At 42.2% G+C, this 27687-nt stretch overlaps 1 protein-coding gene and 1 long non-coding RNA gene across 3 annotated transcripts in view; one reads left to right on the top strand and one right to left on the bottom strand.

The window, feature by feature from the left end:
* The window catches only part of LOC125086748 (uncharacterized), a 101664-nt gene that overhangs the window by 1001 nt on the left and 72976 nt on the right, over positions 1–27687 (top strand). The gene's annotated exons all lie outside the window — the stretch shown is intronic.
* On the bottom strand, positions 526–27224 carry LOC125086739 (myosin-2). Of its 2 annotated transcripts, none has more exons than XM_047706084.1 (40): positions 27128–27224; positions 26840–26882; positions 25052–25275; positions 24817–24960; positions 23239–23395; positions 22142–22169; positions 21944–22058; positions 21763–21855; positions 21073–21136; positions 20865–20963; positions 20146–20249; positions 19450–19588; positions 18975–19093; positions 18737–18886; positions 17437–17607; positions 17026–17335; positions 16103–16176; positions 15179–15266; positions 14950–15067; positions 13793–13916; positions 13568–13704; positions 11895–12150; positions 10101–10343; positions 9831–10007; positions 9603–9748; positions 9428–9518; positions 8953–9342; positions 7974–8100; positions 6941–7059; positions 6604–6800; positions 5708–5891; positions 5465–5630; positions 5240–5364; positions 4758–5066; positions 4468–4671; positions 3793–3918; positions 3532–3702; positions 3344–3448; positions 3131–3226; positions 526–811 (listed from the first exon to the last, which is right to left on the bottom strand). In XM_047706084.1, exons 3-40 carry the CDS (start codon positions 25253–25255, stop codon positions 659–661), a joined length of 5823 nt encoding a protein of 1940 aa, XP_047562040.1. In that variant the 5' UTR covers positions 25256–25275; positions 26840–26882; positions 27128–27224; the 3' UTR covers positions 526–658. The 2 variants fall into 2 exon arrangements, with proteins under 2 accessions (XP_047562040.1, XP_047562041.1); XM_047706085.1 differs by having other exon boundaries at positions 27050–27142.

Here is a 27687-nt window from a genome sequence, read left to right as displayed (position 1 = left end):
AGAATATTCTCTTGGCCCCAGACTTGAGAGCCACCTTGTAGCTTTCATAGGGAGAAAGGTCACATCTCACTCATGTCATACCCATTACCTGGTGTGCATTCTCTGACTATATGGTGTATGGGTATTCATGATGAAAATCTTGATGGGTTATTAATAATACTTTGGATTTGTGTTCTTGATAATATCAAGGAGAAGTAATGGTATAGTGTAGTCTGAGTCCCCTATTTGAGAATATAGCCAGTGCCATTTTTTGCACAGACCTGGAAAATTAAGTACATGTCAGGGGGGATCAGCTTTCTAGGATCCTATTATATCCTGGTATTAAGGAAAGGTTAGAAAGAAAAGGTGACTTCCAGATTTCTTCCAGAATGGGCTTCCCTGATAGGCGACAGTTTAATAGTTGTAAAGTATTCCTGTAGACTTAAAAGTGAATGCTGCTTCTTAGTGGCAGGTTGAGTATAATTGTTTGATAGCCTTATGATTATTCTAGCTTTGACACCACTTTAAGAACGACCAGTCTAAGGATGTTGTTTGCAAAATACCCTGTGCTCTTTATTTCCTTGTAGTAGGGTAAAATGGACAATAATTACAGGGGGAGATGACCAAAGACTTCACATTTTGTGCATTTCTTTAGTCAGCCCATAGCATCCGGGCATGATCACTCTTCACTTATGACTTTTGTGTGGACCTCCCGGCTCTTCACCCGCAGCTTGTTGACCTGGGACTCGGCAATGTCAGCCCGTTCCTCAGCCTCCTCCAGCTCATGCTGGAGCTTGCGGAATTTAGCAAGATTAGTGTTGGATTGTTCCTCCTGAGAATAAAAGTGGAATTGTAAGGAACCCATACTGTGCATCTTTCTAGACTCTGGGCTTAAGGGAAGAAAGGACTTAGTATCTATGGAGAACTTCAAATACCGAGCAGGGGACATTGTTTTCTTAGCACCTCCTGGATTTTGGTTATCATTGAAGTGAACATTATGATTTATTTGGGGCTTGGTGTCCCATAAATAATTGCATATCTATTTTTGGAACAAAAACCTATTAAATGGTATGTACCACAAGTAAAGCAAGAAAAAATATAAGAGCAGAGAAGGCAAGAGTACAGGGCACCTGGAGGACTCAGTTGGTTAAACGTTTGCCTTCTGCTCAGGTCATGATCCCAGGGTCCTGGGATCAAGTCCCACACTGGGCTCCCTGCTCAGTGGGGAGTCTGCTTCTCCCTCTGCCCTTCCCCCCTGCTTCTGCTTCTCCCTCTGCCCTTCCCCCCTGCTTGTGATCTCTCGCTCTCTCAAATAAATAAATAAAATCTTTTTTAAAAAAAGGCAAGAGTACTGAAATCTTTCTTCTTGTTAATGCTTGCTATAAGATGACTGTGGGCTCAGAGTAGATATTCTATATCATATTAAGGATGAATTTCTTAAAGGTCTCTTTAAATCGAAGTAAATTTGGAATTTTGTATATTATTTTGGAACATTTCAAAACAATCATTTTTCTCCTGTTTTGGATGTAATGATTCTACTGATAAATTCCCTAATATTAAGTAATCCTTACATTGAAGGAATTAACCTGTTCAATCACTGATGACATTCCCCTTAATAAAGGGTTTCAGAGACTTGGTTATTTATCTTTGCTGAAATTACACTCGTGAGCAAAACTGCCTTTAGTTCCATCCTCTGCTCGCCCCCCCTTCTCTCTTGGACACGTTTTGGTATGAGGGTTACATGAGCTTCTTAAAATGATTTGGAAAGCTTTCCATCTTTTCCCATGCTCTGGAATGGCTTACATAGCTCAGGGATTATCTGTTACTTGAAATTTTGAAAGACCTGTCTGGACCTCAGTCCATTTTCAGAAGCATTTCTCAAGTTATTGACCCAACTTAGTAATTCATGACTTCCTATAAAAAGTTATCAATCTCAAAGATTTCACCTTTGTTGACAGATTTATATTTTACATTAAAAAATTATTTTCTACTTGTGGTTTGTATCCTTTCCCTTTTCTTTTCTTTTTCCTTTCCTTTCCTTTTTCTCTTTCTTTTCTTTTCTCTTTCCTTATCTCTACACCCAACATGGGGCTTGAACTCATGACACTAAGCTCAAGAGTCACATCCCTGGGGCCCCTGGGTGCCTTAGTCAGTTAAGTGTCTGACTCTTGGTTTTGGCTCAGGTCATGATCTCAGGGTCATGGCACTGGGCTCCCACATTCAGCATGGAATCTGCTAGAGATTCTTTTCCTCTCCCTCTCCCTCTCCCTCTGCTCCTCCCCCTGCTCATGCTTTCTCTCTCTCTTTTCCAAATAAGTAAAATCTTAAAAAAAAAAAAAAAGTCACATGCTCTTCTGACTGAGCCTGCCCAGCACTCCTTTTTCATTTCTATTGTGAGTTTGTATTTTTTTCTCCTTTTCCTGCCCAGCACTCCTTTCTCATTTCTATTTCTCATTTCTATTGTGAATTTGTATTTTTTCTCCTTTTCCTTGATTAAGTGTATTTATTTTATTTACTCCCCAGAAATTTTCAGATATTACTAAAATTATATTAGAAAATAAGATACTCTCATTTATCAATTCCTACCTTTATCTTTAACAGTACTTCTTTCACTATTATTTTTAATTCCTTTATTGGACTATCAAGTTTTTAAAAATTTTGATTCATAAAGCAATGAATGGTCCTCCAAGGACAGCTTTGACTACATTCTTTAGGTTTGGAAAGGTGGCATCTTCCTTGAAATTTTATCTATAACTAATAATTATCCAGTAGTTTTTTTCTTTCCAATTTAACCCAAAAATTATTTAGGAAACTTAGTTTTTTAATATTTAACCACTTGAGAATTTGTGTTTATATTTTCTAACCACTTTACAATTTTATCACAGTATGGCTACAGAATGTGGCCTCCACAATTTCTGCTTTGAAATTTTTTGAGGTTTCTTTGTGTACTGAAAATTTACTTTAAAGTCAAGCTATTAATATTACAAATAATAAGCAATAAGTACAAAAATGTGCAAATGTTTTTAAGAAGTACAGTCTTCTAAAAAGCAAATGGCTTATTTACTACAAAGAGTGGTAAATCTAATAATTTGTTCATTAGCTTTTCTTAACAAGGGACTTCTCTCTTCCCTACCATGTTTAGGATACTTACAGCCTCCTCAGCTTGTCTCTTGTAAGACTTCACTTTGGCCTGAAGTTTATCTACCAAATCCTGAAGTCTGAGAATATTTTTCCGATCTTCTTCTGTCTGAAAAATAATGAAAACCACAGGGTCTCACTTCAAAAGCACTTGACTGTTGTTTCATTGTATGAGTGTTTCACGTATGTATGGGGAGCATTTAGCTGATCAAAACCATTGCCATACCTGGTAAGTGAGTTCCTTCACTCTTCTTTCGTGTTTGCGCAGACCTTTCACAGCTTCCACATTACGCTTTTGCTCACTCTCAACCTCTCCTTCCAGCTCACGTACCTGCAAATAAGTAGACTCTTAAGAACTTTGAACTAATAAGATACTGGGAGGAAATGGAAGTAGACAGAGATTGAGAGGCCCACCCTGGCCTCCAGTTTCTGGATCTGCTTCTTCCCACCCTTCAGGGCCAGCTGCTCAGCCTCGTCCAGACGGTGCTGCAGGTCCTTCACCGTCTGCTCCATGTTCTTTTTCATGCGCTCCAGGTGGGCACTGGTGTCCTGCTCCTTCTTCAGCTCCTCGGCCATCATGGCTGCCTGATGAGTAATAAAACAAAATCAGTCAAGAGAGCTGAGCTAGCACATCATGATTCAAATGTGGCCATTATAGCATTGCCCTCTGCTCACATCAGTGATGGCCTTCTTGGCCTTCTCCTCTGCATTGCGGGCTTCCTGGACAATATCCTCCATTTCTCCTTGCATTTGGGATATATCTGTCTCCAGCTTCTTCTTGGTGTTGATCAGGCTGGTATTCTGTTTAAAAATAAATTACAATTTTTTTTTTAGTCACGGTACCAAAGTACTCATTTATAGCTATTTTTTAAAATAATTTCAGATAAAAATTTACAAGTCCGATGCCCTTCGATATTAGTTTGTTATATAGTACTCTATGATATATAGTAAATAAAATAGAAATGTTATAGAATATTCAGTATCTTCAAGTACATAGTCCATAATTAGACCAAATAGCTCTATAATTTCATAACTGCTATTTATCAATGAGACTATTCACAGGGTCAGAATTATAACAGATGTTCAAATATCCCATTTCTCCAAAATAAAAATGCTAATATTGATAAGGATCAATAAAGTTACAAACACAGGAGAACATGGGCAGCTTTAGAATATTTTAGGAAGTGAACCAATAACTTATGTGAAAATAAAACAGTAAAAGATCTCTCAATAATACAGTGAAAACTTGGTAGAAGTATAAAACCTGGCTGTTATATAAAGCATGTAAGCTTGTATTGTTTGGGACACATAAGCATTTACTGAAGGTGAGTTCTTTGGGCCAAACCCCACCTGGGTGTGTAGGAGCTGGACACGCTCACTGGCATCCAGGAGCTCCTGTTCTGCCATTTTCCTGCTCCTCTCTGTCTGCTCCAGAGTGGCCCGCAGCTCCTCGATCTCGGCCTGCAGCAGGTTGGCTCTGCGCTCCACCATGGCCAGCTGCTCCTTCAGGTCCTCCTGGCCCCGCAGGGCATCATCCAGGTGGATCTGGGTGTCCTGTGGGATGAACGATCACTGGGACACTTCGTTCTCAGGGCTGCAGTCACCCCAGCCATTTGGGGCCATCTTTTGAATGCACTTACTTTGAGGATGCCTTGGGTGTTCCTGTAGTTCCTCAGGGCCTCTGCAGCCATGCGGTTGGCATGGTTCAGCTGGATTTCCATCTCATTGAGGTCTCCCTCCATCTTCTTCTTGAGCCTGATGGCATCATTCCTGCTCCTGATCTCAGCATCCAGCATGGTCTGCATCGACTCCACAACCCTAATGTGGTTTCTCTTCAGCTGGTCGATTTCCTCATCCTTCTCAGCAATTTTCCTGTCGACCTCAGACTTGACTTGGTTCAACTCCAGCTGGATGCGCAGGATCTTTCCCTCTTCGTGTTCAAGAGATGCCTTTAATGACAGCAGGGGGTGACATTAGCAGAGAATGGAAACATTCGGAAGTTTTTCTGCATACCTTTCCTTCTGTTAATTTTGTGCTGCTTATTTTTTTTAATTCAACCTATGTGGATGGGCTAGAGTCTTTTCTGACCTGATTTGTTTATAATGCACAATTGGACCTATACCTCTGCTTCCTCTAAAGCGGCCTGAAGTTCACACTTTTCTTGTTCCACTTGTTTCTTTATCTTCTCAAGTTCATGGATACGTTTCCCTCCTTCTGCAATCTGCTCCGTGAGGTCAGAAATCTCCTCTGTTGTTTGGGTAAAAGACAAGTAGAGATTTGATCAGACAGAGGACCTAAGGGACTGGTTCCCAAGGCATGAATATTATTGCAAGGGAAAGGGACTCACGCTGCAAGTTTTTGTTCTCTCGTTTCAAAGTTTCCAGCTGATCCAAGGATTCCTCATAGGCGTTCTTCATCTTGAACAGCTCGGTGCCGAGAGAGCGGGACTCCTTCTGGGAGGCCTCCAGCTCGGCATGGGTTTCCTCATACTTCTGTTTCCACTCTGCCAGGATCTAAAAAACCCAGTAGGGTTACCAGTTGTAAAGGACAGAGGAAGACAGTGGCAAGCACAGGTTGCTGCACCAGTTACCTTGTCGAAGTTCCTCTGCTTCTTGTCCAGGGCAGCGCAGGCCGCGTTGGTTCTCTCCACGTCCAGCATGAGGTCCTCCACCTCATTCTGGAGCCGCTGCTTCGTCTTTTCTAGAGAAGCGCATTTGGCGTTCACGGCTTCTACGTGCTCCTCAGCCGCCTGCAGCCGCTGGGCCAGCTTCTTCCTTGAAGGTTATATATGTTTGTAGAGGGGAGCGAACCAGAACAAGAATTAAGAGCTATGGCCACGCTAAGAAGTACTGGAAGCTTCATATGAAAAATATCCATTCATCCATTCAACAGATACTGATGAGCTCCTTTTATGAACCAGACACTGGGTGCACAGCAGTGAGCAAGGTGACAAAAAGGGCCCTGACTCATGAAGCTTCCAAGTGAGGACAAGAGAGAAATAGTAGGCAGGTGAGAAAATGCCTGACAACATACTGCAGATATAAATGCAGTGAAGAAAAGTAAAACAGAGTAAGGGGTGGGCAGCTATTCTAGATATTCTAGATAGCTCCTCTGAGGAGATAGCATTCGAGTCAAGGTCTACAAAGTCAGAGCAAGCCAGAGAGAGGTCGTGGGGAGTACTCCAGACGGAGGGACCAGCATGTGCAGAGCCTTGAAGCAGCGATGAGCTTGCTGTGCTGGACAAACAGCAATAAGGCCTGGCTATTTGGATAATTATTTGTTTGTTACTCATTTCCTTAAGTAGATTTTAGCATAGGGGGGCAGGTATCCTGTTTGTTTTACTTAGGACTTATTCTCAGGGCCTGATAGTGCCTGGCAAAGAGGAGCTAATTAATGAATGTTTGCGGGCTAATTCACTGAAGGTCGCTATCTTAATGATTCAACATACAAAGTTGTCTGCACATTCTCTCACATCTGCACACATACTTGGCCTCTTCCAGCTCCTCCGTGCGCTGGATGGCGTCCGTCTCGTATTTGGTCCTCCACTGGGCCACCTCGCTGTTGGCCTTGGACAGGGCCCTCTGCAACTCAGCCTTGGACTCCTGCTCCTCCTCATACTGTTCCCGCAGCAGGTCACAGTCATGGCGGGAGGACTGCAGGGCATGGGCCAGGGCATTCTTGGCCTGCGGAGATAGTTACAACTTCATTTTACTGGCTATGTTTAACTATTGAGTTTCAAAACCCTTTGCAAGTTGGTGTAAATGGACTCCAGTTAGGGTTAGGTCATACAAAAAACAGTGAGTCTGACAATATTATTATTTACCTTTATCTCTTCCTCCAGCTGCCTCTTTAATTCCTCAATCTGTTGGGTGAATGCTTGTTTGCCTCTCGACAACTGAGACACCAGAGCTTCTTTCTCATCTAGCTGTCGTGAAAATTCACCTGATAGATGAAAGAAATGGCATCATTTTTTAAAGTAAAGAAAGAGTTTTGCTAGCCCATAGTAGAAATAACTTTTAACTCTTGACTCGCCCCAACTGAGTGCTCGAAAGATTGAATTCTGTATTGCCGCCTTCATGCTTAATGTCAAGTTTCTGATTTTTATGGTGAAACTCATGCATGAACCTGAATGAATAAATACAGCTGAAATCCTTTTTGTTCTCTCCATAACTAATTCTTTCTGGGTTTATGGTAGTGTGGAAAACCTGGTTGTAGGAGCCAAGACACTGAATTCTACATGGTCCCAGTTTCATCGGACTTCTGAGAGACAGGGTTATCCATTCCCCATTCAGGAGTCTGGTTCATTCTGATGTACAGAGACAGAAACTCGGTCTGCAACAGGAGTCCTGGGCCCAGGCTAGAGTGACTCCTAAGCCCAAGTGTCCCCTTAGCGTGGCCAACTACTTTGAAAAGTACAACTACACAGAAAAGCGTGGCTTTTCTGGAGCAGAGCTCGATCCAGTCCTATTGAAGTCTTTTTTTTTTTTTTTAAAGATTTTATTTATTTATTTGACAGAGAGAGAGATCACAAGTAGGCAGAGAGGAGAGGCAGAGAGAGAGGAGGATGCAGGCTCCCCGCTCATCAGAGAGCCCGATGCGGGCCTCGATCCCAAGACCCTGGGATCATGACCTGAGCTGAAGGCAGAGGCTTTAACCCACTGAGCCACCCAGGCACCCCCTATCGAAGTCTTTATCTCCAACTTTGTCCCCAAGTGACCTGGCAAGTAAGTTGAAAGTCTGAGCTGTTCAGTAAAGGACACATGTCCTCAGCTGTTTTTATTAGGCTCTTGCGTTACCAAATCAGTTGTTTTCAACCACATCATCTTCATTCTTAGTGCCCAGAAGAGGAGAGTTACCAGATTCCGTCTGCAGGCGTCCCCTCTGGGTTGTCAGGTCATTGATGAGCCGCTGCTGCTCCTCCTCCTTTGATTTCAGCTCGCTCACTTGGTCCTCCAGTGTGCGGCACATTTTCTCCAGGTTCCCCTATGCGCAAAAAGGCAAAAGAAGGAAACAAAGATGCTGTGATATAATTTTAAAATATACATAAACATATAGATAAATACATAAAATAAAGTGTAAGTCAATACTTTTGGCATAAAATCAAATTATCTTGTCTATAATGTGATACACAAGAATTGTTTGCCTTGTATTTTGATCGCTGTCCTCAGTAAAAAATACATGTCGGGATTTTTAAAGAGCTAACTGTGAAGTTCTGTGCCCTATTAACCCACAAAAAATTTAAAGCCTGTGTTCTAAAATTTAAGATTTTGTAAGAATTACATGGTATATTTTTCTAAAAGCATATTTAGGGGCACCTGGGTGGCTCAGTGGGTTAAGCCTCTGCCTTTGGCTCTGGTCATGATCTCAGGGTCCTGGGATCAAGCCCTGCACCGGGCTCTCTGCTCAGTAGAAAGCCTACTTCCCCCTCCCCCTCTGCCTGCCTCTCTGCCTACTTGTGATCTCTCTCTCTCTGTCAAATAAATAGATAAAATATTTAAAAAAAATAAAAGCAAGTGTATATGTACATGATTGCCTTTGTGTGCAGTGAAACTTGGCATAGCTGTTAATTGAGAATGTTGGAGACCTAGTTCTCCAGCTGGAGCTTGAGAGAATGCAGGTGACCTTTGTTCAAAAGCTGGTCTGGTGTGATGGGGCCAGTGTGCTTAACTTCTTTGAATTTCAGTTTCTTCATATGTTAAGTGGAAATAATACAGATACTAGTATCTTTCTTGCTTATCTCCTAGATTATTGTAAAAAAAAAAAAAAACAAATGACATAATGTGTGTAAAGTACCCTGATCATTGTCACTAATAACAATTTTCCAGATTCTGGTACCTTGGCTTTAGAGACTGTTTCTACGTTACTGGCGAGGTCATCGATCTCCATCTTCATCTCGCTCTTCTCCTTCTCCAGCTTCTGCTTCACCCTCTGCAGGTTGTCTATCTGCTCCCCAAGCTCGGCCACGCTGTCCGCGTGCTTCTTCCTCAGAGTGGCCGCCGTGGCTTCGTGCTGCAGGGTGGCCTCCTCCAGGTCCCTGCGCATCTTCTGGAACTCGGCCTCGCGCTTCTTGTTCATCTCGATCTGGGCGGAAGTGGCCCCGCCGGCTTCCTCCAGGCGCTCGCTGATCTCCTCCAGTTCCCGGGAGAGGTCAGAGCGCTGCTTCTCTGCTTTGGCCCGGGAGGCCCGCTCTGCCTCGATCTCCTCCTCCAGCTCCTCGATGCGGGCCTGGGGGTGGTGAAAAGCACACACTTAGCTTCTCTGTGTCATAACTATGCCTCTCTGAGCCAGACTGATAGAAATCTGAGCGTACTTGCAGCTCTTTGATCTTCTTCTGCAGCTGAATGCCAAGTGCTTGCTCGTCTTCAATCTTGCTTTGCAGATTGCTCATTTCAAACTCTTTCCTTTTTGGAAAGTGGCAAAAAATTACAATTGAGTGTATATCCACCCATTGAAAGCAAGGTCATAAGCAATTCTTTCACACTTACTTCTTGAGCTTTTCATCAAGTTGTTGTTTCTCATTTTCAATGTCCATTATGGATTCTTGGGCCAACTTGAGGTCACCTTCAAGTTTCCTCTTAGCTCTTTCTAGGTCCATGCGAAGTTTCTTTTCTTGCTCCAAGGACCCTTCAAGCTAAATATAAATAATGTTTAGTCTAAAGGAATGCTTAGCTTCTTTTCGAAGAAAATAATTTCCTTGATAATCTTAGACTTACGTCATCCACTTGCTGCTCTAGCTTGATTTTAGCCTTGGTCAGGGTGTTGACTTTGTCCTCTTCTGCCTGCAGGTCATCCAGGGTCTGCTGGTGCGCCTCTTGGAGGGCCTTCTTCTCTTTGGTCAGCTTTGCGATGGTTTCGTCCAGACCTGCCATCTCTTCCGTGAGGTTTTTCACCTTAAAAAATTAAAAACAGAAATGATAGCTGTGCTAAAGCATGTTAATAGGGTGGCAGAACGTCTGTATGGTAGAACAGAATATGACGCATACCTTGTTCTCCGTGGCGTGCTTCTCCTTTTCAACCTTGGCCAGGGTCAGCTCAAGGTCGTCAATGTCTTTCTTGAGCTCTGAACACTCATCCTCCAGTTTCCTCTTCTTGGCCGTCAGCTCAGCGTTGATCTCCTCCTCATCCTCTGCCCTCTCAGTCACCTCCTTGATCTTGGCCTCCAGCTGGATTTTGGTTTTGATCAGTTGGTCACATCTTTCCTCTGCATCAGCCAAGCCTTCAGCTTCCTTGAGTTAGAAACAAAATCAAAATTGGAAAGAAAGAACGAAATATTTCACAGTGATAACAATGTCAAGCTCTGCTGTTGGTTCTTTGGATTTAGGTTTTTGAACCACCTCCTGTGTTCAATCCAGGATACATTGTGGGAAAACAAAATGTCCTGTTTTTTTAAAATAGTATATTCTCTAGTAGATTAGAAAGCCCACCCCTCCCCAAATCTGTCATGAATTCAGAAAGCATTTATGATGGAAGAGATCAGAGAAATTCTATTAGTGGTGGTTTCTTGAATAAAATGACATTTGAACTATACTTTGAGAGGTGGGCAGGATTTCATTTTGTAGAAATCGAGTCATTGGAGGATGGAGCAGGAAGAGAGAAGGCCTTCCAGTGGGGAATTCAGGATGCAGCTGCTAATGAACTGCTTCTCTTTGTAGTACTAGAGGAAGATGGTGGTTATAATATTTTTCGACATTCAAGTTGAGGCATAAAGTAATCAAGAAATTCCTGACAACCTGCTATGTTTCCAATTACGAGGGTTGGGAGCAGACAGAATATGAGCAAGAAACTGATAAATACATTCACCAGTGGGCCTCCATACCAGCCTTTGAATACATAAGAGTAAAATGTACAGTGTGCTCATGTAGTGGATATAGTGATATAGGACAGATTCTAAGTAATTCTCCAGGGACAACAGAAGAGCATTCTGGATAGACTGGAAGGGGCTGGGTCAGAAAAACAGCTCTTTTTCCTTCCGTAATCTAGAAGAAAGAATTACTACACTGCCCAAACTTGACAGCAGAAACTTACTTTAATCAACAGGAGAAATATATGATTTTGTGTCGAGTAGATGATACCAGACCAATTTAGTTCACTCTGAATGAAAGACAGTCTTATAAATTACATTTCAGAGTTATGGAGGCAGTTCTCAAATGACCAGTCAAACGACTGGTGCAGGAGTGAGCAGCAAGTGGGCTGGATGGAGGGAGAGCTGGGAACAGGCAGAGCATCGGGGGTGCCAAGGCAGTGGTCTGCATCATGGGGGCATTGACTGTGCACATGGACTGGAAAGAGTGAATCTGAATTTTGGAGGTCAGTGACGAACAACACTTCTATAATATGTGATGGAGAACACTGACATCTGTCAGCTATACATGTCATGATTTAAAACTCCTGGACATTGAGAAGTTAAAGGAAGGTTCAGAGATTAAAAAAAAAAAAAATCAATCTCTACATGCTATCCACCCCTAAATATTTCATTTGGGATAGTTTTGTGTGAAAATCACTTTCAAGGACTGACGTCAAAGGGAAAATACGTCATAAGTCCTATAGTTTGATGAAATAGTGGAGAACAGGTGACAGTGGTCCATTCTACCTTATTGCCCCAGTCCTGGTTTGGGCGATGAAGGGATATATGGACTGTACTAGAACCATCAGAGTGCTCTGACCTTCCCTTTCCAGTGAGTGTCCCCACATTAACTACCCAATGCACCACCACCAGTGCCCAGAGTTTGAGTGCTTGCATCCTGATGAGCAGCACCCACCATGACCCCACTACTTACAGCCTGAACCTGGAGCTGCAGGTCATTTTTCTCTTTTAAGAGAGAGACCATTTTTTCCTCCAGTTCCTTCCTTTTGGCCTCTGACTTGGCGAGCTCATCTTTGGTTTTCTGAAACTCTTCCTTCATGGTGGCCATCTCCTTCTCGGTCTCCGCGCTCTTGAGGAGTGGCTTGATCTTGAAGAAGAGTTTCATCCAGGGCCAGTGCTTGACGTTCATGAAGGCGCGGATGTTGTACTGGATGCAGAAGATGGACTCCCTGAAATTTAATTAATGAAAATTTGATATTGTGTGGATACAGAAATTGAAGTCTTGGCAGCAGGAGCTGGAGGTTCTGCCCCCACCGTGTGCCTCTCCTACCTTCAAAAGCACAGATGCAAGAAATTCTATTTGGGGATGATGGTCAAGGACTCTGTAATCACTCCTTTCTTTACATCAGTGCCTATCAAACTTTTGGTATGCATAAGGATCATGACGGACTTGATAAAATGCTAGTTCCTGAGCATTATTCCCAGAGATTCCCTCAGAAGATCTGAGAGACGGTCTAAAATTCACATTTGTAACAAGTTTGCAAGAGATGCTGGTGATATAGGTCTAAGGACCACCCTTTGAGAACTACTGCTGTAGATCAGTGCTTCTCAAGCTTTCCTTCTGGAACACCACTAAGAGCAGTGGTGAAATCACTTTCAAGACTCCTGAGGGATGAGGGCATGGAACAAAAAGATTCATTAAAAACAGAATTGCTGTGAAGAATCTCTGGTTTTGCATTTTATGTGTTGTGTGAATTTTGCATTCTACTCTGTAATATTATCACATTAAAAAAATCTAATTTATTTAAAAGATTAATTACCCCCCTAGATAGGCAATCAACTGCCCAAATACATACATATATATATATATGTATGTGTATGTATATATATATACATACACACACATAGTGGGTTATGACCATACTATTTTTAATAAAAATAGATTACAATAGAAAATAGTAACATAACTACAGGAGAAAGACATAAAATTTGTTTGATGTAAGTTACATATATATTTACATACACAAACATATGAATGTGTATATGCCCATATAAAATGCATTTCTCACTGTAGGGCCCATTCACATGCATTCTGCAGTCTGAGACACCTGGGTCTTTAGATTTAGAACTCTGTCCCTGCATCAGATCAGATCCCCAGAAAACCACATACCTTGGTGACATTGTATTAACTTACTGAAAAAAAATCTTTCACAGATAAATGCCCTTAATATTATACATCCTAATAGCTTGATAATAGAAATGATCAAAGGGAAGAAGTTGTTTCTGCATCTTGTATAAAATCACTGTTGAAAATACCGTCTGCTGTTCAGCTCAGTGTATCTAATTTAATGATCTACCCACTAAATTCACACTGGTATATTTTTATACTGGTGTCTTTTCTCTTATGAGATAGGAACTGGCAACGCTTTATGCTTTCTCTCTCTTTCTTTAACCTGGACAGTCAGAATATGCTTCATGGTGATGATCCCTAACTTCAATTTTCTGGTATATCTATATCCCCACTTCAGTATAAGACCCTTTATTCGTTCTTGCTTATGTTTGTGGCCTTATCATATCTGGGTTATGCCAACTTAATGTGTTTCTGGAGCAGAAAGATGGGAATAAGGAAACAAATTATGTTTATACCTTCTCTCCACCATCTTCTGGTACTCCACTCTTGCCAAGAACCCTCTGCACCTTGCTTGGGTTCTAGTAATCAGCTGGGCCAGCTTCTCATCTCGCATCTCCTCTAGGAGCCCCAGAAGACCAGCTTTGAAAAAGACCTATGCGTGGAAGGAGTTGCAGATCAGACACTATACAGAAACTTCATAGGGACACAGATAGCATCAAGTAAGCTTTAGAGACCATTACCTTGGTGTGACCAAATTTATACTGGGTGTGGTCAATGTCGATGGATGCAAGAAGCTTCTCAGAAGCCTTCTTGCTGTCAATGAACTGTCCTTCGGGGATAGCACTTGCATTTAATACCTTGTACCTGTTTAAGTAAATATAGTTTTTTTTTTTAAGTTGATTTATGATGACACTAATAGCAGATAAACATTAAATGACCTCTATTTAGGAAATCAGAGCTTTAAAGAAAAGTATCCTTCTTTGTTCTCAGGACGGACTTTAGGTACATCGGTGGTCAGGCTAGCACCAATAGTTTTCATTCCATTCCACCCTCCTGCACAGTTGCAGACTTTCCCTTCTGCGTCATCAGAACTTGTTCTCAGGAAAGGATCCTATGATCTTGTTCGCATCTAGGTGTAGATAACCAATGAAATGTGACATGTTTTCCTGGCTAGATTCATTTGATTTTTATGATCCTGAGTCCCAGAAAGAAAATTTTTAGTGAGGAATTGGGTAGGAAGGTCCAGTTCAGGTAGGAGAAACTGTCCTGATCACCCCAATAAATGTGTAATGGTGCTTTGGGTTTTGTACACTGAAGTTCTCTGCCCACTCCACCAGTCCCAGCCTTAGGAGGGGGCAGCTCCCTGGAGCTGCCACCAGCCTCTTGTCCCTTTGCCTCTTATTTGATTCCCAAGATGGGCTTGTCTAGGGAGGAGAAAGAGTTGCTGAGGAGCTTGTATTGTGATGGTTCTGGAAACCCTGGGAAAGCAAGAAATAACAAAAAATGACTCAGAGTTTCCTAGCCTAGCTACCAGCACCCATGTGACTTTGGACAGATTGTTTAATCTCATGAGTCTCAGTTTATTCATCTATAAGAGGAGGTATTGATAGTACTTACATGTTACACATGAAAAAAATGGTAGTTCTCCTAATTACTGAGGTTAATGGGTTTATCTACGAGCTGTACCAGGAGCTCAATAAAGCCCATGATAAGTCTGGAGTGCAAAATAGGTGGTATATCTATATTTTAAGGGTGTTTTTGAGGCTTATGATTTTTCACTCTTTTTTGTGGCAAATTAAACATGAATAGAGGCATATTTTTTTCATCGAATTATTTTGTTTGCAATAAATATATTTATACTAAACTTCAAGATGTACCATAAGTCAGAGAGTCTGACCTCTGTTTGAAGTCTGCGTAAAGGATCCTGCTTGGGAACCCCTTCCTGCAGATGCGGATCCCTTCCAGCACCCCGTTACACCGCAGCTGGTGCAGGACAAGTTCATGCTCCATGGCCCCTGAAAGTATACATATGGATTACACTGCAGAGTTGTTGTTGTTGTTGTTGTTGTTGTTTTTAAAGGAAATGTGGCAGTCTTGCTTTGTGCCTTCACTCTAGAGCTTCTTACCGGGAGTCTTTGTTTCATTGGGGATGATACAGCGCACAAAATGAGGATGGGTACTCCTGAGGTTGGTCATCAGTTTGTTCAAGTTCTCCTGTAAGGTTAGGAAAGAGCCCGTTATCCTCAACTTTCGCCATGGTTGTGGTCATTTGGCGATGTCTAATAAGTTCAATGTTTATGGCTGAGTTGAATGACCGGTATGGATCATTTCTATGTAAAGTAATAGCTTGCTATCCTTCTCCAGAGATGTAGGTTTCTCCTCATTACCTCTTTCTCCCCTTGAGTTGGAAGGAGTTACACATGGGAAGAAGCTTGACACAGGCCGTGCTTCCTCCCTGGTCCATGGCTTCCCACATACACTTACAAGGCCATTGCTTTCTTATACAAGATGACCACACTTTCTTCTACCTGGCTCCATGGTTCTCCAGGGACGACATGTGAGCCTGCACCACACTGCTTTTTCTCATAAACATAGCTCTCCTTTCTAACCCAGTTAACTCTTAGGGCATAAATGTTATCTAAAAGGGAACAATCTTACCAGCTATAATTGAGGACTGACCAGATTAAGGACAAGAATACCCTATTAAATTTCCTATAGGCTAGCTGCTAGATTTTCATTAGCCTTACTGTTAATTTAATCTCTCTGAGTACCATGTCATTCATTGCTTAGTCTTATGACTCAGCCAGACTATGAATGGTAGAATATTCAGTTTTATAAAATTTCCTATAAAATATTTGGCATTGTGTTCCTTGGCATGAAAGATGAGCTAATAATTTCTGAGTAATTTAAACGTCTTCTCTCCAAAACTAGATTAACAGATATCATTAATCAGTGTCAGTCTTCTTCAGTGACTTGTGGAAAGAACTCTGTGGTTTTAAAAACAAATTCCTAAAGGAAGTGGGGAGTGTCAAAAACAGTTTCTTCCTTACTCTGAAAAGGGCAGACACGGTCTGGAAAGAAGAGCCTTTCTTCTTGCCACCTTTCTTGGCACCACCACTCGCCTCTGGAGAGCAAATAAGAAAAGGTGTCATTCAAGTGTGGTTTTGAACTGACAGGGCTATTTCTTGCTTGTTTATTGCCAATTTCTGCACGCATCTGATGGAGCAGTTTTTGGACACTACCGGCCTCTCCACTGGAGCCCAAATGACACTTAGCTGTCAACTAAGCTTGTGTCCACTCTTTGTGATTTTTTTCTTCCATTAGAAGATGAAGTAAAGGGCGCCTGGGTGGCTCAGTGGGTTAAGCCGCTGCCTTCGGCTCAGGTCATGATCTCAGGGTCCTGGGATCGAGTCCCGCATCGGGCTCTCTGCTCAGCAGGGAGCCTGCTTCCCTCTCTCTCTCTCTCTCTCTCTCTCTGCCTGCCTCTCCATCTACTTGTGATCTCTCTGTCAAATAAATAAATAAAATCTTTAAAAAAAAAAAAAAAAAAAAAAGAAGATGAAGTAAAGGGCATTCACTTCACCATATAAAAATGGATCCTTAATGTTAGGACATGTGGAGACAAAATAACTTCAAAAATCATTAATAGAAGCTAGTCTAGATAGGCAGAAGGTTGTCATTCCATTGTCTTAAATATCCCCAGATACTCAATATCCAGCAGACGTGGAGGAAGAAGTAGGAAAGAATCATAGAAGCTGAGGCTTTTCATTGGTTGAGATCATAACAGTTTCTCTCTAACTCTTTGCAGTAAGTGAGACACAAATGTATGATTGTAACGCAGCCTACTTAGTCAAAACTTGGAAGAACAACGGATCTGGCTCTGCAATCCTTCTGGCAGGGTTATGAGATCAGCCTCAAACTAACAGCACTTTTTGGAATACATAGAGAAAGTGTTAGGTTTCTTGAATATCACCTGCTTCAGCAGTTTGAGCCCCAGAGAAGAGGAAAGCTAGAGTTTTCACCGAAGACTTCTGGTACAGCCCAACCACGGTCTCGTTCAGGGGGTCCTTGTTCTTGTCCAGCCAGCCGGTGATGTTGTAGTCCACGGTGCCAGCATAGTGGATCAGTGAGAAGTGAGCCTCAGCCTTGCCTTTGACAACCTTGGGCTTCTGGAAGTTGGCCGACTTTCCAATATGCTGTTCATACAGCTTGTTCTTGAAGGAGGTGTCTGTGGCCTTGGGGAACATGCACTCTTCTTCCAGGATGGAGAAGATGCCCATGGGCTACATTAAAGCAAAACAAAATGCATATAGGGTAAATATGAGCTGTAAGATGTGCCAGGGAGTTTATGAGAAGACGTTACTGAGTGGACAGTTCAGAAGACCTTCTCGATGAGCTCGATGCAAGCAGCCAGGTCCATCCCGAAGTCAATGAAGGTCCACTCAATGCCCTCCTTCTTGTACTCCTCCTGCTCCAGCACGAACATGTGGTGGTTGAAGAACTGTTGCAGCTTCTCGTTGGTGAAGTTGATGCACAGCTGCTCCAGGCTGTTGAACTAAATAAATACATGAGTTCACTTTTCTCTTGAGCAAGTTGAGCATTTTTAAATGTAGGACTTCTTAATTTAAAAATATATGTCGAATAGCCTTTAGATTACAGATATCAAAATAATGGTACCCGGAAGCACTATGAAATCTATTGTTTTCTCTGCTGCCATTTTACTACAGAATCCTAGATCATATTAAAGCTCTTGCCCTGCACTGGCTTAAGCTCACTCAGGGATTTTTCTGAGTTCCCACTTCATCATTTCATGTTTATTCCATTATCTTCTCCATTTTCCATTGACACAATTAAGAGCTAATGGGCAACCTATTTGGAGTTGGCTGTGAGGGGTCTCTGTTGTATGGAAATCACCAGTGTCTGCTTTGCAAGTAGACAATAATTGACACTGTTGTTCTTCTTCATTGGAAATTAAAACAAAATCAAGATACCAGCTATCATATACAGTGTGATAACACACTAGTGTTAAAAAAAAAAAAAAAAAAAAAACAGACACCAAAATGTTAACATTAACTTGATATAAATAGTGGTGTTAATAGGGGACCCTTCCCCTTGATTTGGTGTATTTTCTACAATGTCCGACTTTTGCTTTTATAATTAGAAAGAGATAAATTTCCTAAAACTGTAAGCAGGAAAATTATATTTCATCAAATAGGGATTTTTATCTTACAATATCCCATTAATGAGAATAAATGCTGACTTTATAAATTACTACTCTTTTTTTCTCTGTTCTTCTTGTCTTGTCTAAGTGTTTTTCAATGACTTCCCCCACCATATATTCAGAACATGTTATATGTTTCACGGGATTACTTTGACATTTTTATGTTAACTTCATTTGGCGCTGTGAGAGTTTTAGGGCTACCTCTTCCCCCTGACACTGAGCTAGCTTCTAACCCTCTTTGGGTCCCATAGCAACTCAGAGTGCTCATCAAGTGCATGGTCTCTCATAGAAGGGGGACTGCCACTGCAGTAAATGCTTAGTAGTTACCCCATCATTCTCTTCTAAGGTTCAGCATAGCTTTTGGGGAGTAGTGAGAGAGGGTTATAATATTCACAGATTTCTTCTTATTGATATTTCTGTTGCCTTACTGTAAAATCCCCTTACCAACCAGCTACCAACTCACGTCAAAGATCTCAAAGCCAGCGATGTCCAACACCCCGATGAAGTACTGCCTGGGCTGCTTGGTGTCCAGCTGCTGGTTGATACGGGTGACCATCCACAGGAACATCTTCTCATAGATGGCTTTGGCCAGAGCACCCACAGCATTGGTCACCTTGAAAAACAAAAATATATCTCTTGAGGTTATCAGAGGACTGTAAAAATGCTTGATTCCTGCCTGTGAATTTGAATTATGCACCTACCTGCTCTACAGTCTGGCCTTTGGTGACGTACTCATTGCCAACCTTGACCCTGGGATAGCAGAGGGCTTTAAGCAGGTCAGCAGAGTTCAGACCCTGGAGATAGGCCGCCTTGTCAGCAACTGAAAGGAAGAAAGGATAAAACAATGTTATTATGGCCCAAGGCAACCCATTTTCTCAAAAAAAAAGTTTTTAAGCTACAGACATTTTGTGCAGTGTTTTCAGAATATCTTTTTGAGCATTCTTACCCATTTCTTTTTCACTAAGTTCAAGACTTTTATTATGGGTAGTGTGTCCTAAGGAACTTCATAGATGATAGAAAACATCTATTTAACACAATGCTTCACATACTATATTATCTGGGTATACTTTAAAACTCAATTCTTAAAAATGATTTTGTCTTCCTTGAAAAACTCAAGGGTAACAAGTTAAGAATGTGATTTTCAAACAAAAAATCGGGGATGACTTAGTTAGTTACCTTCGGTGCCATCTGGCTCAGCCTGTTCTTCCCGCTGCTTCTGCTTGAACTTCAAGTTCCCATAATGCATCACAGACCCTGTGAGCTTGTAGATGGAGACTTTCTCATCATTAGTGAAGCCCAGAATATCAATAGCGCTCTGCCAATATAACCAAGAGAATAACTGTTAGGTTTATGATCCACATGCTTACTATGCATTGTTCACATTCTGATTCCTGACATGTTGGTCAAACCGAGGAAATTATCATTGCTGATGGGGGTGCAAGGAACACTTTAGAGAGGGCTGTTGATTAACCAAAGGCTAGTGGGAGTTAATCAACCAAAGGCCAGCACTGAGCTTTAGAATTATAGGTGCAGACCCTATATCTGCAAACCCTAGCAGATGGAAGAAGGAAACTTAAGATAGAGAACAAGATAGTAAACTTAAGGAACTTATTGTTTTTGAGAAGTGGTATGGATCTCATTCATGTAGATTACCCCCCAAAAATGTGGTTTAGATAAATTCAGAAATGATAGACCTTTAAAAGTCACGTGTTGTGGGGGCACATCTTCATCTTTTTGGCTGACTTCAGGTGGCACATCCGTGCCCATCTTTGAACCCTCTTTTGCTATTTCTACTAGAAACTGAATATTTATCTGGAGGGACCATTGCTCTAACCCAACATCATCATTCTGAGTTTCTTGTGTTGCACTTACATCTGTGGCCATCAGTTCTTCTTGATCATCAATGCTAGCCACACTGATCTCCCCTTGACTGACAAATGGGTAGTCATATGGGTTGGTGGTGATCAGAAGCATTTCTAAGTACATGGAACAGAGAAAAGGTAAGCAGAATGAACCCCTTCATTAAAACAAGAGATATCTAGACAAAGTCTAAGACAATCTATGAAGCTAAAGAAGATTATCACATACTGGGAGAAGTTATATCTGTAAGAATGATCAGCACAGTGCTGACTATTAAAAATCCAGAATTGGAAACAACCTAAATATCCTTCAAAAGGTATTGCTAAAGAAGTTATGCTTATCTCTAGAATATAACATGATGCAACCATTAGAAATAATAATGTGGAGCTATAATTGGTGACATGGAAAAAAACCATGATACGGTATTGCTCGATGAAAAAAGTATATCACAGAAGAACACTGACATAGGATTCCAGTTACTGTATGTCTGAGTATCTATATGTACAGAAAATGAGTACAATGATATTCACCCAAGTGTTCACAGTGGTTATTTCATAGTGATAGGATTTGAAGGTGCTAAATTTTTGCTTTTCATTTCTATAATCACAATAAACTCACAAAACTACTTTTGAAATCAAGGTGATAAACCTGACAAAATTCAGTCATGGAATACTAGGAGATGGAGAGGGGCTGGTGCAATCATTCTAGAAAGGGATTATGACATTTCTTACCAATTAGTTCTGGTTTCTTGTTCGATGTGATCTGATAAAAAATATGATAGCTCCTTTCAGCCTTAAGCTGGAAAGTAACTCTAGACTTCTCTAGCAGATCTGGAAGGAAATAACCAACAGGACAATACAAAAATTCATGTGGGATGCACATTTTACTTTGTAGGTTATAGGAAGCAGAAATGACTATAAAGGAGATCCAAGGACTCACATGTTTCAATATCAGCAGAAGCCAGCTTCCCTGTGGTGCCAAAGTGGATTCTGATGAATTTACCCTTGAAAGGAAAACTAATATTACTACTTTGTTTTCAAATCATATCAAATCTTTGGGAAACTCAATATACTTGGAATGCTAATGGGTTGATATTAAATCAATCCAGAGACTAATTGTATGAGGCAGAAAAGGCATATCTCCTGTTTCTTTAGGTAAAAGAATTTTATCTTTGGTTTTCATATTGTAAATAATTGTAGGTAATGACAGGTGAGAAAGAATTCAGATATAGGGTCACATATCTTTGGGACTCGGATTTATGGGACTCGGATCCATGTTATTACATGCTCAGAGGGAAAGGAGAAGCCCGATGCAGTATAATGTAAACGAAAAAGATTTAAAGAACAGGGACGCCTGGGTGGCTCAGTTGGTTAAGCAGCTGCCTTCGGCTCAGGTCCTGATCCCAGCGTCCTGGGATCGAGTCCCACATCGGGCTCCTTGCTTGTCAGGGAACCTGCTTCTCCCTCTGCCTCTGCCTGCCATTCTGTCTGCCTGTGCTTGCTCTCTCTCCCTCTCTCTCTCTGACAAATAAATAAATAAAATCTTTAAAAAAAAAAAAAAGAACATATTCACAAACACCCCATATACTGTGACCAGTGAACAGTGTCCGTACTTGTGTCTGCAACTTACAAAGCGAGAGGAGTTGTCATTCCTCACAGTCTTGGCGTTGCCAAAGGCCTCTAGTAGGGGGTTGGCGCTGATGATTTGATCTTCAAGGGTCCCCTGCAAAGGCAAGAGCAGTCCTTACCTCCATCCAGGGCTCCAGACTTTCTAAGAGTCCTGAGAGTCTAGAGTCTGGCCGCAGACCCACCTGCATTTTGCCAGAGGTAGCTTCCTCCTTCTTCTTCTCCCCAGTGACTGCAATTGTTGCAAAGTACTGGATGACACGCTTGGTGTTCACAGTCTTCCCCGCACCAGATTCTCCGCTGTCAAACAAAAACTAAGTGAAATGAAGTTCCAAACCTGGCAACTATCGCAGCCATGAGAAGAAAGCATAAAATTTACTTACGTGATCAGGATTGACTGATTCTCTCGGTCTACAAGAGAGAAATCATAGACATTTAATACTGGGGTTTTTGTTTTTGTTTTGTATTTTTGTAAACTGTGAGTAAAGTAAAATGGAATAAACTTAGTATTTTTCAGACTGGCCTTTGCAATCCCTAGGGCTTTTCCATTGCCCCTTCCATGTACCCCAGTACTTCCCCACACCCCACGTCTGACTTCAGGGCATGTGCATCTGTTTAAACAGAACACTGCAACAAAACACCGGACCTTTTTTTTTTTTTTTTTTTTTTTTGTAATATTCTGTCACTAAGGACATATCAGAAGTGGACTGAGCCTTCACTTGGGTTTAGATGACAACTCTAGCAGTGAATAGTGAGTGTTTATTGTAGGTGTAAGAACTCATGAAAAGTAAGCATTTTAACATGCGGGATGGGGCAAATACAGCACAGGTGGTAGCTTTGGAAGTAATCACGGCTTTAGTCATAGTGTGAGGGAAAGGTTTGTTTTACTCTCTTCGAAGACGAGTTCTCTAAGTCCTTTCCCCAGTTAGCTAGGACTAGGCTGGCTGAGGTAGTCTTCCAGGGAGAAGATTCATGGCAAAGCTGTTTTAATACCAAATACACCTTAAAATCTGGAGCGCATGGAGGCTGGCTCAGGATAGGAGCATTTATGCCCTCCCTAATAGAGAGGGCATTCATTAGTCACAGTTTCTGATATTGAGGATAAGACAGGGGCAGATTGTACTCTTCCAGATTTCGGCTCTTGGCAATGGGAGCACAGTTTGTATGTGTGATTGCGTGTGTGCACACACATAAACAATGTTTGTCATTTTTGCTCAAGCTTTTCTAGTTTCTGAGTCATTCAAAAACAAATTCTCTCACTATGGCCAACCTCTGTTGCCTTTTAGAAGTCGAAGAGACCATGAGCAATTGTGTGATGGTAAGGATTGCAAATCATCTTTTACACCCCCTCCTTCCTGGACTGCCTCCCTCACCAAAACACCAGCCCAACCAAGGGGCTTAAAGAGCATCCCAAGACCGTTAGTGTCTCTCTCTCCTGTGGTTCCAAAAAGATTATGCACACACAAAGCATTTAACTCACCCGTCAGCATGAACTGGTAGGCGTTGTCGGAGATGGAGAAGATGTGGGGCGGGGCCTCCTGACGCTTTTTGCCTCGGTAGGCGGCCACCACCTCGGGGTTGTACACCGGCAGCCACTTGTAGGGGTTCACGGTGACGCAGAAGAGGCCCGAGTAGGTCTACCCAAGGGAATGAGAAAGAGCTGTTCCCGTCAGGTGTGCAATTCACTTGTTAAACGAATTCTGACTCAAAGGAGCACTTTAAGGAAGTATCCTACATTTCCTGAAGGCATTGGCATGAAAATTAGTTGGCACTTTCAACAGTGAGATAGCAAGATCCTTGAAGGAAGGGCTCACAGTTTTGACTTTTTATTGTTCCTCTTGGGACTTAGCATAATGATTTTTGGATAATAGGAGCTCCAAAGGATTTTTGTTTTTTGTTTTTGAGGTTTTTTTTTTTTTTCTAATGTGTAGGGTGAGACATTTTTACTGTGTTTTAGGAGATATGTGTGTATTTCCTTTGCAGCATTAAGATCGTTCAGATGCATGAAAACAGAAGTTTGGACACAACTGAAGTGCCCAGTTATAAAGAGTTGGTTAGGGGGAACTGTGGCAATCCTAAGACAGTATGATGCAGGCATGTAATTAAGGATCCAGCAATCCTGGGGCGACATTTGCAGAACACTATTAAGCTATAAAGACCCAGAACCCAAAATGATGTAAATACATCATGATTAAACAGGGAACATTTCAAAATCTTAAACAATTGGAGTAAAACGGGCATGGACCAGTCAGAACAGATGCTAACCCTAATCACGAGGGACACCTGGGTGGGTGTTGTCTGGCTGAGCGTCAGCACTGGCTGAACTACACAAAATTGTCAACGTGATGTAGTAAGTTCAATTGTGTTTTATGTGCCAGACCCCTGCAAGGCACCTGGAATGAAGGGTGAGGTACATTCCTTGGGAAGCTCCTGGTCTACGGTCTGTGCTGGGGGAAGACGTGTGATGGGATGGACCATCAGAGCTGGGGCTGGGGCAGAGACCATAGGACTAGGATACCCCACTCCACCTGGGGAAGATGGGAGGCTTCCTCCAGGGGGTGGCCTTCGTGTACAGGGGACCATAACACACAGATAGAAATTGCTGTCCTTCTGGAAGCTTTCTGAAAATGAGCAAAATTTGGTCTTTAAAAACATTTTTATGCATTAAAGTGTAAGTGTATCATTTCCCCCTGGATGATTCTACAACTAGAACAGGGTGGGGGGTTGCTGAGGTATAAGCAGTAGCTGCTCCCGTGTTTGCTCAGGGGACATGTGGCCAACCCACTCCACATGGACAATGGCCTTGCCCAGCTTTGGATGGGAAGACAAAGGATCAAGTACTGGCTCTTGTGTTATGCCTTACAACAGCACTAGTGGACCTTGTAACTCGTTAGCTAACTGATGTGCTAGCTAGTTAACATGTGCGATGACTAGTTACAGCACTAGTGAAAGCAAAATGGGTCACTGCTTTCGATCCATTTATATTACAGTGGAAGTAATGGGCTGGCAGGTCCAAGGTCATGGCTATAAAAACCACTTGGGCCGGGGAGGCACTCACGTAGATCATCCAGGCTGCATAACGCTCTTTGAGGTTGTACAGCACGGCGGGCTCGTGCAGGTGGGTCATCATGGCCATGTCCTCGATCTTGTCGTACTTGGGAGGGTTCATGGGGAAGACTTGATCATCTTTCACTGTCAGAGTCTGGCAAACGGGGACGATAACGGCTCAGGTGAGTCGAGAGACCAAACACAAGAACTGATAGGACGGGGCCAGCTCCAGAGGCTCCACTCACCGCTCCAGCTTCGGTCTTCACCGTCACTTTCCCTCCTTCTCTGCTCTGGATGGTCCCTTTCACAAAGGATTCCTTGGGCTCCGCCACAAAGACAGACGTCTTGGCATCAAAGGGCCTATTCTGGGCCTCGATGCGCTCCTTTTCAGACTTCCGAAGGAACGGAGCCGCCTCCCCGAAAATGGCCATTTCCTGGTCTGAACTCATGGCTGCTGAACTCAGAGGTCCTAATGGAGATGAAGCATTTCACATTAGAGATTCTGGACTGTCATGTGTATCAGTATATCTCTATATATTGGTGGGGATAGTTCATGGACACTGCCCCATCTGGAAATCTCCCCCAGGCAGGCCCCCTGTTCACCATGCTGTCATTACTGAAACAAACTTAATACCAAGCCTCAAATGCATTGAGGGTCGCTCTATAACCAGCCCTGTACTCAAGGCTTGGCACGCACTATTTTCTTTCAACATCCAAGGCTAGCATCCTCCTCCGGGAGCTGGGCGTGGTATCCGCGTGCTGCTGAGGAGCTGGTGACCCTTGATCCCTTGATCTTTTTTGAGAAACGGTGCCTCCCTCCTAGAATAGGGATTAGAGCATCTGCCTTTCTTAATTCACAGCCCGTGAGATCCTGGACGACTACTTTGGGAACAAAGTTACATGATGACTGAGAAAGCAGTTTCAAATAGTGCAGGCTCCCATCTCGATGGAAAGTGCCATTTATTGTAATGGAAGAAAACTCCATTTCTTGTCCTAGATTGCAAGAGAACTTCATTTCCTCCTTTAGATACTCAGCCAGAAGTGCCCAGGGTCAGGCATTTTGGGGATGATAATTTTGTTTACCTCTTCTTCTCGGGTTGTGTGCTTATCAGTGTTTGCCTAACAGAATTTCTTTGCTTATTATATCTTATAATTGGCATATTATCATCCAATTAATCGGCTAAGTTAACTGAGGATAAAAGCCATAGCAAATGTTATCCTCATATCATTATTTTTATTTTAAATTTATTTTATTGATGTTTAGTCGACATGCAATATGATATTATCCTAATTCTTCTGCATTGAGGGGCTCCCTTTGCCCTTCCAAATTTCCTGCTGGAGAAGGCAGACTTGGACTGCTCCATTCTCTGTTATCTGCAGGTTGCCAGCGGCATCAGTAGAATGAAAGATTTGGCAAAGAATGTCGCTCCGTCATCACAGGGTCCAGTTACTTGAAAGTCATTTTGATCTGCTACCCACCCGTGTCTCCCTCCAGAAACCCAGGGTGTAGTAGTTGGCCCTATTAATACCTTTATGTGCCTAACAAAAGGCTCACAGCGTTTTAACTTCATGCAACAGTCAACATCGGGCAAGGGAACATTTTACAGGTTTTTAAGCAGCTTAAAGGAGGCTTTTTCCTAGGTACCTTCTTGCCTATTTGTTGGATATCATGTTTACTTAATGAATTGTAATAGCAGGATACTTTTTTATCAAAGTTGAGATTTTTGGCAAGAGTATCTTATTGCAAATCTCTTTTCCCTACAGAATGATATTCTGTTGACAAACTAGTACTCCCTTAGCCGTTTCCTTGTTAAGCAAGAAATGGTTAATGTTAATGATTGCATTCTGAATGAGTCTAAGTGCATTGTTCTGAAAGGCAAGTCCTCCTTCCCTCCCTCTCCAGCACCTTTCCTGAAGTACAGTCATTAAGGTGTTTCCTGGGACCAGCACTTTCTCAAAGGTTGCTAAGTGACACAGTTCTATCCCAGAACCTCTCACCTTCTCCTCCAGGGACTGCTTAGTCCAAACCTTACCTTGTTAGCAAGTGAGAAGACGTAGCCTGGAAACAAGACAGTTCTATAAAAAAGAGGGGGAAAGCACTGTATTAGTTAACCAAAAGTACCCCCCTCCCCCAAGACACATACACACATACAAAATCCTATCTGCGTCTTGCTAGCTGTTGTCAACAGAAGGCTACAAAAGTCACTGTTGTAAAAAACGTGCAGTATCTAAAGGAGCTGTACCCGAGCAAGGAGCTGGAGCTGACGCCGGGCAGCGTGGTCAGTGTCCCTCTTGAAAGCCCGTGGCCCGTTCCCACTTACCTTGGAGCTTTTTAAAGCAGGACGAGTCAGCCTCATTCCAAGGGCTCTTTTATATGGATAGCTATGGAAACAATGCAGCTGCCTGTTCTTTCTCAAGTCAAAAGGAATTGTTTGGCAGAAAAAGTCTTGGCAGCCTTGCACCCCTGCATAATTCTCATTCATCTGAAGAATGGCTGGATATAATTAGAAATATTTTTCTTATTGAGTATGTGAATAAATCTCCTATGGATAATTTGAGAAGATGATCTGAAAGGAAGGTTCAGGCTGGTGGATAACGGCAGTGGCGAGGCAGCCAGAATTACTGGCTTCTCTCATAAATTCTTTCCGGCCTAGCTGGGCATGCCATTCAGGTTTGCCTTGCGTCACCTTTCATATTTCACATCTTTAACGGTAGAAATAAAACACAAATGTTTGTTTTGATTTTGTGGGGATGAATTTTCACCTGTCGATCTTTCCTTCCCAGCCCTGCAAAATTAGGTTACATGTCTTCGAGAGTTTAAAAGGAAAGAAGGTCCTCTCCTTGTTCCAGTATTCTTGTGGTTTTGGGGAATATCCTCTTT

Source organism: Lutra lutra, chromosome 16, assembly GCF_902655055.1.
Source record: "Lutra lutra chromosome 16, mLutLut1.2, whole genome shotgun sequence".
Taxonomy (NCBI): domain Eukaryota; kingdom Metazoa; phylum Chordata; class Mammalia; order Carnivora; family Mustelidae; genus Lutra; species Lutra lutra.
This window is presented reverse-complemented; position numbering and strand designations above follow the sequence as displayed.